The sequence below is a fragment of the Ctenopharyngodon idella genome, chromosome 6, assembly GCF_019924925.1.
Source record: "Ctenopharyngodon idella isolate HZGC_01 chromosome 6, HZGC01, whole genome shotgun sequence".
Lineage (NCBI taxonomy): Eukaryota > Metazoa > Chordata > Actinopteri > Cypriniformes > Xenocyprididae > Ctenopharyngodon > Ctenopharyngodon idella.
Genome location: NC_067225.1, coordinates 32,066,750 through 32,079,696, shown reverse-complemented (window position 1 = coordinate 32,079,696; position 12,947 = coordinate 32,066,750). Strand labels below are relative to the sequence as shown.

General features: G+C 35.1%; 1 protein-coding gene across 4 annotated transcripts in view; it reads right to left on the bottom strand.

The window, feature by feature from the left end:
* LOC127514676 (synaptotagmin-2) overlaps positions 1-12,947 on the bottom strand; it is a 45,133-nt gene that overhangs the window by 7,843 nt on the left and 24,343 nt on the right. For 3 of the 4 annotated variants that reach the window (XM_051897759.1, XM_051897760.1, XM_051897761.1), the window contains 3 exons: positions 6,067-6,307; positions 4,873-5,033; positions 709-840 (listed from right to left, as the gene is read on the bottom strand). In XM_051897759.1, the coding sequence (XP_051753719.1) occupies positions 709-840; positions 4,873-5,033; positions 6,067-6,280 (507 nt within the window). In that variant the 5' untranslated portion in view covers positions 6,281-6,307. The remainder of the gene's footprint in view (positions 1-708; positions 841-4,872; positions 5,034-6,066; positions 6,308-12,947) is intronic. The other variant, XM_051897762.1, reaches the window with a different exon arrangement.

The window sequence follows — 12,947 nt, the reverse complement described above, 5'->3', positions numbered from 1 at the left end:
AGAATGATAAGTTTATTGCAGCTGTTGTGAGAAAAGGCTATAACTGATCCGCCACCTGCAGCATCCTCCACATGCCATATAGCCTACTAGCTGGGACTCCTTCTTTATGTAAACAGACATGCTCGAACTTCCCACGAAAACCCACCAGTACCGATTTTATTATAAAACATTATTACAAGCATACTGTTGTTAAACAGGCTAAGGTAAGGAGATAGTTTTGAACACTGGCTGGTTATGTACTTACTCAAAAACTGATTTTGGATCATTTTTAACCAAAAAAAGTTACGGACTGCAGCTTTAATTACTGCAGCACTTTCTTAATGAATCATATAATTGTGTTCAAATGCATCATAATATATTTTAATATGAGACAAGAGGAATAACTGGCAATACGTTTCATTAACAAAAATGATAAAATAAGATAAAATAAGTTTATTTATATTCCAGCATATAGGCCTGGTTTTACAGACAGGGCTTAGATTAAGCTAGATTCGGCCTTAGTTCAATTAAGGCATTTAAGTAGCTGTTATAAACGTGTGTTAGAAAAAAAACATTGCTGATCTGTAAACAATGACACTGACATGTTTTAAGATATGTCAGTACAAGTTGGTTTCAGGTAAAACAGCTCAAACATGCCTTTTAGTCTGGGACTAGCTTAAGCATTGTCTGTGAAACCGGGGGATAATGTCATTAATCTGACATCCTAACCTTGTTATCGTTGAAGTCATAATCCAAAGAGTACTGAAGCTTTCCAAGTTTCTCCACTTCTTTTTCCTCTTCCTCTTTCTCCTCCTCTGTCAAACCAGTTTCTCCTTCTTCATCGTCATCATCCTGTTGTTTCTGTGGGGCAAATGGCAAATTGTTATGGCAAGTCACTATCCAGGATGAAAGTATGTCTGGCTCCTGTCTATAAGCATGCCACAAGCTCAGGGCCCGGTCAGTTGCAGTAAAGTTGGAGAGATGCTTCTATCTGGCCTGACCTGCTAGTCATCTGCCATAGCGGACTAGGAGTAATGTTGTCATTCAGGGCTGGATGTTGCAAACGACTCGAGTTCACAATTTTTATTGGTGACACTTTTTTTCTGTTTGCTTATCTTGAGAAGCAATTCAAAAGAGTTTAACTTCTTCCGTAATGAAATTACATTTTGACTCTATATTCAAATTAGGTGTTTAGTAGTTCTTAGAAAAACATGAGAGGAGCTTTTATTGATATGCATAATTCAGTGTGCAAGCATTTTCTCATCATCATCATCAGCATGATAAATTTAACTGTTCATCAGTGATACTCCAGGGAACAAGCGATGACAGCAAACGTTTAAAGAAGAACAGACTCCTTTGTGCTATTCTGGGCGTGTGAAATGCTGACATGTCGTTCTTGTGTATTTTTGAACATCATCCAAACTGCAGGGAGAGAAAAAAAAATCTATAATGTGCAGAACTAATTTTTTGTTTCCACAAATAGGCCATTCCAGCATTATGCAGTGGCCCCAAAAATGTATTTGGACACTAAGCCACACTTCATTAGATCAAGGGTTTTCAACATTAAATACATTATTACAATCATTACTTATATCATACCACATTTAAAAATAGTAGCTGGGTGAAAAACAACCCTAGTTGGGTTGAAAATGGACAAACCCAGCAAATGGGTTGTTTTAACCCAGCAGTTGGGTTAAATGTTTGCCCAACCTGCTGGGTAGTTTTATTTAACTCAACTATTGTTTAAAAATTACTGTATTGCTTGCTTAAAATGAACCCAAAGTATGTTGGAAATTAACTTTTATTAATGTTTAATAAATGAACATTTATTAATAAGTTTAATGAATAATAATTAAACAATGAACATTTATTAAATTGCTTATTAATAATTGCTCACCTTTTGATTATTATTGTTGCCTCTAGTAATTATGTGTCTGATTTTTAATTTCCAACATATTTTGGATTCATTTTAAGCCAACCATATAGTCATTTTTAAACAATAGTTGAGTTAAATAAAACTACCCAGCAAACATTTAACCCAACCGCTGGGTTAAAACAACCCAATCACTTTATCCATTTTCAACCCAACTTGGGTTGTTTTAACCCAGCATTTTTTAGAGTGTAGAAATACATTGAATATTTTTTTTTAAATCAACATATCAAATAAAGCATCATTTGTCTGTCTCAAATGCCACTTGGTTTGATATTTTGTTTGATATCTAATGCAATGACATTATGACATTTTTAAGCATGGTTAAAGTGTCTAAATATTTTTTGGGGTCACTTTATGTGAAGATGCTGCATAACAGAATTATTATGTTATATGCATAATATGTCACGTTGTGAGGTCTTTAGAATTTGGGGCTCAAAAGTTTAACCTAATTTATCTCTGTTTTTATCTTCCATAAGGACTGTAAACTGATTTAAAGATGTTTTAATGTGCCACCAAAAAAAAATTGTCACTCTCAAGTCGGTTCCTAACCATATCCATATAGCAACAAATTAAAGGGCACAGCAGAATATGTGCTAATTTTAAAAACAAATTGATCATATGTTTTGAAAAATATATATATTTATATATTTTTGTTACTTTAAATTGAACTGATTATATGATCATATAACAAGAGCTTATATGACAAGCAAAATAAATGATATTTTATAGCTCTAGATATTTTCTGCTAGTTCTAATCCCTGAGACATCAGGACTTTTAGTGCAGCTAAAACAGCCATGCCCTTTAAACACATGCATTCATTGTGAGTCTTGTGGGTCATCTCTTGCTAACTCAAAACATCTTGCCAGTATTAGTGGGTTAATAATTAGTTATTTCATTCACACCTCCTACACATTTGTCTCTTTGTTATTATATTATCATTCTTCCACTTAAGTGGGGGTTTCATTTGAATTGTAACTTTCCTTTGTTTTTAACTATAATCTTTACAAGCAGCAGGTACAAAAGGCTTAAAACAAGGAAGTTACAACAGCCATTCCATCCAATCCCACCCACGCGGTGCTAGCACTCAGCGGCCAAACAGCTGTGCCGTTCATCCGTCCACCTACCGTAGCGCCGACGCCCATGAGCGTCAAGAAATGCGGCGCATTAGACACATAGCGGGAGGAAGGAGAGCAGAGAGAGAGGGAGAGGTTGAACTCACGACACACCAAAAAACAGAACGAAAGACAGTCAAGACAGTAAACAACACCATGAGAACCATTTTGAGAAATGACACTGTGATGTTTAAGACATCTGTATGAATAAAGGTCATAAAGTTTGACTTAAAGAAATGTTTTAAGGATCATACCATGAAATGAGTGTCTTTTCCATATCAAATGATTTCTGCAAGATTCAAGATGTATATTTTATCAGACCAAAAATGTCAATAAATTGCCATCTTATTTTATTTTTTCTCATTTTATATACATATATATGTGTATTTGTGCTAACAGAATACAGAGAAGGTGGAAACATCCTTATGAGAAAAGAAATTAGTGCATTAATGGTGAGGATTTTGCAGTGACACTTTTGTCAATTACACTGTTGTGCCAGTAGGTGGCGAAAATTGATTTGATGAGTTGATAAAATGAGTCATTGATTGATTCACTTCACTGATTCATTCAGCAATAAATACTTGATACATTCAGCGAAGTGTGCATACAATGGACACTTTACTATCCCATGAGGCCACGAGAGAGGATTTGTGAATGGCAGTGAAGCGACGCAACTCACGCAGGTAGGTCACATGATAATTACAACATGGCGAATGTAAAACGTCCCAGATTACATTTATACTACATAAATCATACTTTTTTAACGGTCAAAAAGTAATTACTTATTCAAAAGAAGAGTATGCTATTTCGGATGCAGCCAATGTCTATGTTGAGTCACTGAATCATTCGCTCAACCGATTCGTTTAAAAGCACTGATCCATTCAGCAACAATTTAAAGGTTCAGTGTGTAGGTTGAGGTTGCGAATTGCAACCGATGGCTCAGTCCACTGCTCACCCCTCCCTTTCGGAGCACATAGAGAAGCTACGGTGGCCGACACAGGACAAAGATGTCTGAGACAGCAGAGAGCAGCCAGTCAAGCAAACACGCTCTGTAGAGCAGTTTGTCCGTTTAGGGCTACTGTAGAAACATGGTGGCGCAAAATGGCGACTTGCATGTAAGGGGACCCACAGTGTATGTAGAAAAAAAAAATCTCCATCTAAGGTAAAAAAAACATAATGGTTCAGTATTTAAGGTCTTTATACACCACTGAAAACATAGTTCTGTATATTATATTGCATTTCTGTCAGTAGATCCTCCTAAATATTACACACTGGACCTCTAAGTGACTGTCTTTATGAATGACTCGTTGAATCATTTGAAAGGCAACCTTGGAACTGGTTTGAATTACAAGTTGCAACTATTTTTGCACAAAGCAACTGATAATATTGTATATAAAATGTAAGTTACTCAATATTAACATACAGTTGATCTGAATTCTGTAATGTTATTTCATTATATAACTATTTTATAATTAACGGCACTCATTTTGTAGAATGACCCTTAAAGCTCTTATCTTTTTATGATTAAAATCACATAAGAAACATCCAGTGTACCATTTCTCTTCAAAGAAAACAAAACACTCATTACTCACAAACACAATAAAGCAAACCATAAAGCTAATCACATAACAGACTCTCCTCATAATCAGTGCAACCCACACTAAAGTGGTCTGAGGCTTGTTTTCTTAATGATGCAACACTAATTTCTGTTGATATTCCCAGTTAATACAGACGTTAATATAATCTAGTTTTAATTCTAAAGCTAAACTAATTGGAGTGTACATCCGGACTTTTAACTACATTATTTAATGCCATCATGGTGGGTGCTACTGAACACCGTTACATACATCTCCACCCTGCATGTTCTTCATGTTGAAGCCATCCTTTCCCTTTTTGCCTTTCTTGTTCTTCTTCTTCTTACAGCAGCATTTCTTAATGATACAGAAGCAGCAGGTGAGGATGAGGAGGGCGGCCACTACAGCGATGGCGATGAGCGCCCATGGAGGCACTGCAGAGCATCGTGGGGAAAAAACAAAGAGAGTCATTAACCAGTCACCGAGCAGCATGTGAAGGGTTATTTCTGGAAGGTGATATTTGACATAGAGCAAGTTATGACATTTTGATGAAATACTACAAATATAAATGTGTTTTCAATTGAAGAGTTCAGATGCAAAAGCCGCTAAACGCCACCTCCGTCAAAAATGAGATAATGATATTGAGCGAATGCTCTCCACATATAGTATACGTTCATCAAATACTTTAGCTTCAAATCCACTAAATCCCAGCGTCAGCCCATTCAGAAATACCTGTTCGTTGGCAGAAACCACTAAACGCCACTTCCCTTTGTCAGCAAAAGCCTCTAAAGTCCACAGAAAAATAAATCGGAAAGTGCAATCATATGGTTTCAAGATGATTGACAGTGTGCATTTGAATCACTTTCAAATGCCGAGCTGCAAGTTTTTATCACGTTTTGTCCATCGTTACAGTGGTAATGACATGATTTCGCGAGTAGCAACAACAGTGTTTCCTTTTGCTGCTGTAAAACTGACAGAAACGGACGTTTTACTGTCTTGTTGTCCAAAGAGGTGGACTTAGAGGTTTTTTGCAAAAAAAGCACACATGGACTCAAATTTGTTAAATACAAATGAATTGACTAAAGTGACATTTCTGAAAATAAGGCATTTCAATAACTGACTAATTAACTTTTCATTGCCATTAAAGTGAAATTACTAAACCTAAACATAGGAGCTTGATAAAAAACGCTCATTTAAAAGAAAAGATGTCAGACAGACTTAAAGGTTTTTGCATCTGAACTCTTCAATGATTTGGGATTGCATGATTTGAAAGTAGAAAAAAGCAGATCATGTTAAGTTGCTCTTTATTGCATTGCACTTCTAGATTAGAAAGAAGGTCGGTTGGTCACAACTCTGAGGGTCAGACAATTTGTCCAGCATTTAAATCCATAAAACATCTTCAGCATAATGATGCACTATTGATTCTCTTGATCTAGTGAGACTGTAAAACATCTCTGCAGGACTTACGTGGGATTTTATCGATCTCATTGAGGAACTTGCTTTTGATTTCCTCAAAGACATCATTCTTGTTGACGGGTGCCTCAGATTCGGTGGAGTTGTCCGCAGATGTGGAGACAGCGGGGGCCATCGTCATTGTGTGCGACGGGTGGGTGACGCCGAGTCCCGTGGGCTCTGGGCCCACCATGGCTTCTGGTTTCTTTTTGAAGAGGTTCCACTTCATAATATCTGGCTTGACCGCTCAGGAACCCTGGAGGAGTTGAAGAGACCACACACATTAAAAACACAAAATAAATTGACGTCTGGAATGTTTTTTGATCTTAAAGACAATTGTGGCCTTCAAAAACATCAGTGCCTACTGTCTGTCATATTGAATGTAGGAAGGGTGCAGCTTTTTAAAAAAAAAAAAATATATATATATATATACAGTATATAAACTTAAATGCAATTTTCACAGCATATTTATTATTATTATGAGAAACTTCAAACCAGAAGCTTCTTCTTGAATAAATGACAAAAAAGCACAAGTGAAAAGAAAACAAGGCTAAGACCTCTTGGAACCGACAATGGACGGCTCTTTTTAATAATGATAATGGATGGCCTTGCATTTAAATAATGAAATAAAGCGCCAGAGCTTCAGGCCGTTGAAGTATACAGTGCAAGATAAATGACAGAACACTGCACTGCAGGACAAAACACAAGACATTTTGTCCTGGGACGCCTCAGTGCTTTTTGCACTAGTTTTGTTTATGTTATAAAACAGCATCAAAACCAGCGTTATTACTCACGTATACTTTTATGCAACAGAAATGAGAGAAAATTCTGCCTCTGATTTGACTTTCCCTGCAGCATCCACTTTTAAAATGTCAGATAATGTCTGCTGTCACTGCTGACAGCTTCTCACAACCTGTAAAAATGATGACTTTAAATCAGGGCAGCTCTGCTGGCAGGTTGTACATTTTGCTAGATAATATTTAAATGAAATGAAACAGCAAGACGATGTTGTCTTAATAAGGAGATCTAATATGTATGGAGATAAATACGTGGATGAAATGAAAAATAAAGGTTTGAGACTAGATGGCAACCAGCAAAAAACTGCAGCATGTCTACAGAGAAATATTTATAACAATTATTAAATTAATTAAATAATTATTACTAAAATATTAAAATATCATTTTAAATTAAAAATACTGATAAAATAATTAATTTAAAATAAAATAGTAAAATAAATTATTATTATTACAAAATTGAAATATAAAATTAATTTAAATTATATATTGTTTAATATTGATTTTTAAAAATTGCAATGGATAAAAGACTTTTTGCCTTATTCCCTGCTGAAATATCTTCACCTAATCAAATGGGAATTTTACTGCCCTCACTGTCAGAGATAAACAAAAAAGCCAATAAGACCAGAAAGAAGAGTTTTAATGCAAATGAACAGCGTTGTTAATAAAAATCCCACTACTGAGTAGGTTTATATTATCAAAGTGCTAATAAAAAGATCTGAATACACTTCATTTACACTAATGTATTCTGTAAGTTTTGAATGGGAATAAATGCATTATTATTAGTAATTGACTGATAAGGATTTTTCTATGATTGACGCAGAGATTTTTTTAGTATTAGCAAATGAGACTTCAACAAAATTGCCCAAAATTAAAAATTAATTTCACACATTTAACTAACTTACACTTAAGTTAATCGTAAATGCAAAAAAGAAGCAAAGCATTGTGTGTTTATATTGATTATTTTATGCATTACATATGGTCACTGTCGCAGCCTTGGCTTCTGCTTTCCAGCATTTTCAGGTTTCTGCTCTTGTATCTGAGCTATGATTGAGAAAAACAATCTAGGATTGCCTCCTTCACCGCCACCCACCAAGAGACAACCATAAATACTAATCAATACTAATCTAAACAAAGCCAGCTATTGACTGTCATTTATACTATGTTCTTCTCTGAAAGAACCAAATGGGTTTGATTTACCAAATGCACATCTCCTTCCTATCCATGCTGGGTAAATCGTCAAAATGAAAAGATCCACAGCCTCTACCCCTCAATACATGCAAAACCAATCTGCACTATTTAGGTGGCAATCACTGATGATACCAGCGTTTGAGGGGCTGCATTGATTTTCTCAAGTAGCTCGACATCTATCCGCTATTCTCCGGCGCTGCAGAGCTCACCTGCTGCACGCCACTGACATTTGTGTTCGGCCTGCTCTATTGACTGACAACACTGTGTCACCATCTCTGTTCCCCAAGAGTAGAGAATGTGATGAAAGCGCCCTTTACACGCTCACACCCTGATAGTCATGAGGACGCTCTGCCATGGCTGGATGAGGGCTGACGTGTATAAGGGGCTTTTGATCGGTCTGGAAGGCTTGGTCATTTTCCCAACAGGAATTTAAAAAAACTGGAGAGAAAAAAAAAAAACTCTGAACATTTCCATGGCAATGCTACTTCCCAGAAACTTGATGCATGTCACTTCAGGATTTTGAGTTCTTCAATAGGAGTTTGTCAAAATAAAAGTTTTTTTTTTACTCTAAAAAATACATTAATTTATAGGCTGCTATTCACACTTACAAACATTTAATATATTTTAAGATATACAGTGCACAGCATAAATGAGTACACCCCCTCTGAAACTTCTGAAAGTCAGCAATTACACAGTTCTTTAGAGATATAATGTTCCAGCAAGTCTGCTTCATCAATTACCAAAGAAGCATGTCAAAATTATTCAGGAAAATAAGATTTTCTTATCAAGGTGATAAAATGTTGTGTAGCAAAAATGAGTACACCCTCCTAAAAGTTACTAAATAAAACAAAATAAAAATTTTCTGGTATAAGTGTTTGATCAACAGGTAAGTATGTTGAACCAAAACATTTAAAGAGAAGTAAATTCTTCACAATTAAAAGTGTTATATAGCCCACTGAATCATTCTCAGACTTAATGCTGACAACAATGGAAGCACTTGGGAGAGAACTGTCAGGAGATGTATAGCACAAAAGAGGACAGTGGTACAAGAGGATTACCAAATCATTGTTTTAAGTGTGAAGATATAGCAAAAGTAACACAGAAATTCAAAAACAATGGACTTGTGACAAGCCCCCTGAAATAACCAGGCCTTCATTTTAAGCTTTCATTTAGTGATGAGGGATTTTTTTGCTAGACAAAGAGCAGGAGAAATACCAAGCGAGTGTCTCAGAGCCAGCAAAAGCTATGAAAAGAGTGACTGTTTATCTCACAGAGTAAGATGCAGCCTGCAGAAATGACATGCATGGTTGTTGTTCTCACTGGAACTACCTACTGTAGCCAAAGCACAATAAAGTCAGTTAGCCATTTCCAAAGCCCATATTTACAAAATATAGATTCTGGGAATCAATACTCTGGTCTCATGAGACCAAATCAATCATTTTGGATCTAACAGCATCCAAAATGTTATGGTGTTGCTAGAGGAGGAGTACAGTGAGAAGTGCCTGGTTCCCACAGTAAAGTTCAGTGGTAGTAAAGCTCTTATATAGGGATGTATGAGTGCTGAAGGTGTAAGGGAGTTGTGCTTTATCAATGCTGTCATGAATTCCCACACCACTGTGTAATTTAATACACGAACTTGAAACAGAAGATGTGACCCTTTCCTCATTCCCTGCATTGTTGGGCATGTTTTCAACATGACAGTGAGGATATGCATTCTCCCAAGGTGAAAACCCTTCTGTGGACATGTATTGCACTCAATCTTAACACTCTTGAGCGCCTGTGGGGGATTCTGTCGAGTTGAGATGAGTTGAGCAACACTCCCCATTAAAGATCAGGGCATTTAAGGAGCTCATCATCCAGGAGTTAAACAGGACAGATGTGACAATTTGTCATGAACTTGTACACTCCGTGCCAAGAAGGGTCAGAGCAGTATATTCAAAATTATGGAGGACATACTAAGTACTGGAATATTATACATTTGTTGAATTAAATCTAGGGTGTACTCATTTCTGCAATCCTTAATTTAATCAAAATTGGCTAATTTACTTATTTTATGGCTATTAAAGACATATATTTCTCAGTTTTTATTATGTATATGTTTAATACATTTTAGTTTTGCCATCTTTCCATGAATTGTATTAGTGATCATAAAGAAAATACACCTTTTGTATTTGTTCAGAGGGGGTGTACTCATTTATGCTGTGCACTGTACTATTGAATTAGATATAATAATTTTATATTTTAATATTTAAAAACTTTGGGAAAATGTTTATATGCTTTACAAACTTTTAATATATTTTAAGATATTATTCTATTTGAATATATAATGTAATATTTTTAATATTTAAAAAAAATAAAAAATGTAGAATAAAACGCAGAATATGCTTTGATTTGGATAGTAACAAACTTTAAATCTATCTATCTATCTATCTATCTATCTATCTATCTATCTATCTATCTATCTATCTATCCATTCATCCATCTATGTATCTATCATCTAGCCATCCATCTATCTATCTATCTATCTATCTATCTATGTATCTATCTATTTGTCCATCCATCCATCCATCCATCCATCCATTCACTCATCTATCTATCTATCTATCTATCTATCTATCTATCTATCTATCTATCTATCTATCTATCTCTGTATGTCTGTCCGTCCATCCATCATAATAGATAGATAGATAGATTTTAAGTTTGTTACTATCCAAATCAAAGCATATTCTGCATTTTATTCTACATTTTTTATTTTTTTAAATATTAAAATATTAAATTATATATTCAAATAGTATAATATCTTAATATACATACATACTCAGGAAAAACACACTGATAAAATATACTAGTATGAATGCACTGTAAAACGCACTGCCAAATGCATGAAATGTAAAAGTAAATCAATACTGATTTGTTGGGTCTCATTCTCATTTGGAGCTGCAGAGGCTGCACATGTGGATGTGATCTGCCTGAATTGCAGACACAAATCACTTTACAGCTCCATCTAACACAGCAACCAAGACAGTCGGACAGAACTGGGATATGCGGTCAGTCGGCGCATGGGGTTTCACCCTGATTATGTGTGTCTGTGGCTGGGACACAAGCTGGATTTGGACATACATTCATCTAGATCACATCCGACCTGGAAACAGAAGACATTAGAAACTGCAGAGTGAGAGTTTGCTTCTGTTTGTGTAAGAAAACCAGAGTAACAAATCTCTGAGGAAATTAATAACCTTAGAAACCATATCTGCCATAAGGCAAATCAAATTATAGATAAAGCTCAAACTACAAGCAGCGATCTTGCGATGTGCTCTGTCACTGATATGCTTTTATTTTGTGTACTTCTTAAATGCCTTAAAGACCCTGTTAGCATTCACATTCTCCTGAGAAACATCCTTACACAACCAGAGAGCTTCATAAACGTCACTTCTTATGAATGGAGACAGATAGTCACATCTGCTGCAATGGCACAGCCGCTAGCATGACGCCTATCCTCACGCAACCCTGATAACATCCATTTACAGTAGTATCTGCACCCTTGGCAATGCCATCTTTACTGAAGGGCCTAGTTATCTCAGAGATCTCAACACCTTCAGACTCAATGCATCTCAACGAAACACTGTTTCTGGAATATCTGCAAAGGGTTTTCTCCTGAGAGGAGATCTGTGGTGGACAGTCCTGGAAATCCTGAAAAGAGCCAGATTATGGAAAAATCAAAAACCAGTCAAATAACCCAGCAAAGTAACACTAACCATCTGAAAATAATGGCACAGCTGGTCACTACCATATAGTATGTTGTGTTCGGCCACTTAGACAAAGAAAAGATCGTTCGACTGATGTGTAAAGTGACCAAGCAGAGTTTGCTTTGTTTTTAATATGTGACGTTTAGGGACAGATTTATCTAAAAAATAAAAATAAAATAAATATTTTACTTTATTTTAATTATTTTATTTAAAATAATTTTACAGCAGAAAAGAGAGGAAATATATGTATGTAAACTTTGTGATCAAATATATAATTATAACAGTGTCAGTCCATGACCAGCTGTACAAAAAACATAAAAAATGAGAGAAAATGTTTGTAAACATTGTGTGCAAAAATAAAATAAAATAAATAATATAGTATGTTGTGTTCGGCCACTTAGACAAAGAAAAGATTGTGCGACGGATGTGTAAAGTGACCAAGCAGAGTTTTAAGATGTGATGTTTAGGGACAGATTTATCTAAAAGACATAAGAAATGAAATAAAATAAAATAAAATAAAATAAAATAAAATAAAAAATATTATAAAATAATTTTACTGCAGAAAATGTCAGAAAAGAGAGGAAATATACGTATGTAAACTTTGTGATCAAAATTATATATTTATAACAGTCAGTCCATGACCAGCTGTACAAAAAACATAAAATATGAGAGAAAATATTTGTAAACTTTGGGTTAAAAAAATAAAATAAATAATATATAATTATAATATAATGTATAATAAAATAAAATAAAAGAATTTTACAGCAGTCAGTCTGTGAATAAAAAAAATGAGAGGAAATAAACAATTTCTGCCAATTCTAAACTTATAAGTATTAATTATTTCACAGACAAAACTTGGAAAACAAAGCAGAAAATACAGCTTAAACAAGTATCTTTCAAAGATTTAATTAGGCCTAACCTGACAAACTTTGGCAAATCTAGCAAATTCAGCAGGGTAAAAACAAGCCCCAATTCAGTGTGTTAAAACTAGTAATTGACTCGATTTGTTCATGTTTTTTGTAGATTTGTACGTAAGTTTCTACATCAAGTAACTTGATCTTTAGGGCTTTATGCATCCATGCCCCACTTCCAACTCACTTCTGAAATCATGCAAACTCTGTACAATGCAGCAGGAAAAACGAAAACAAGCTTAACCGGCAATTCC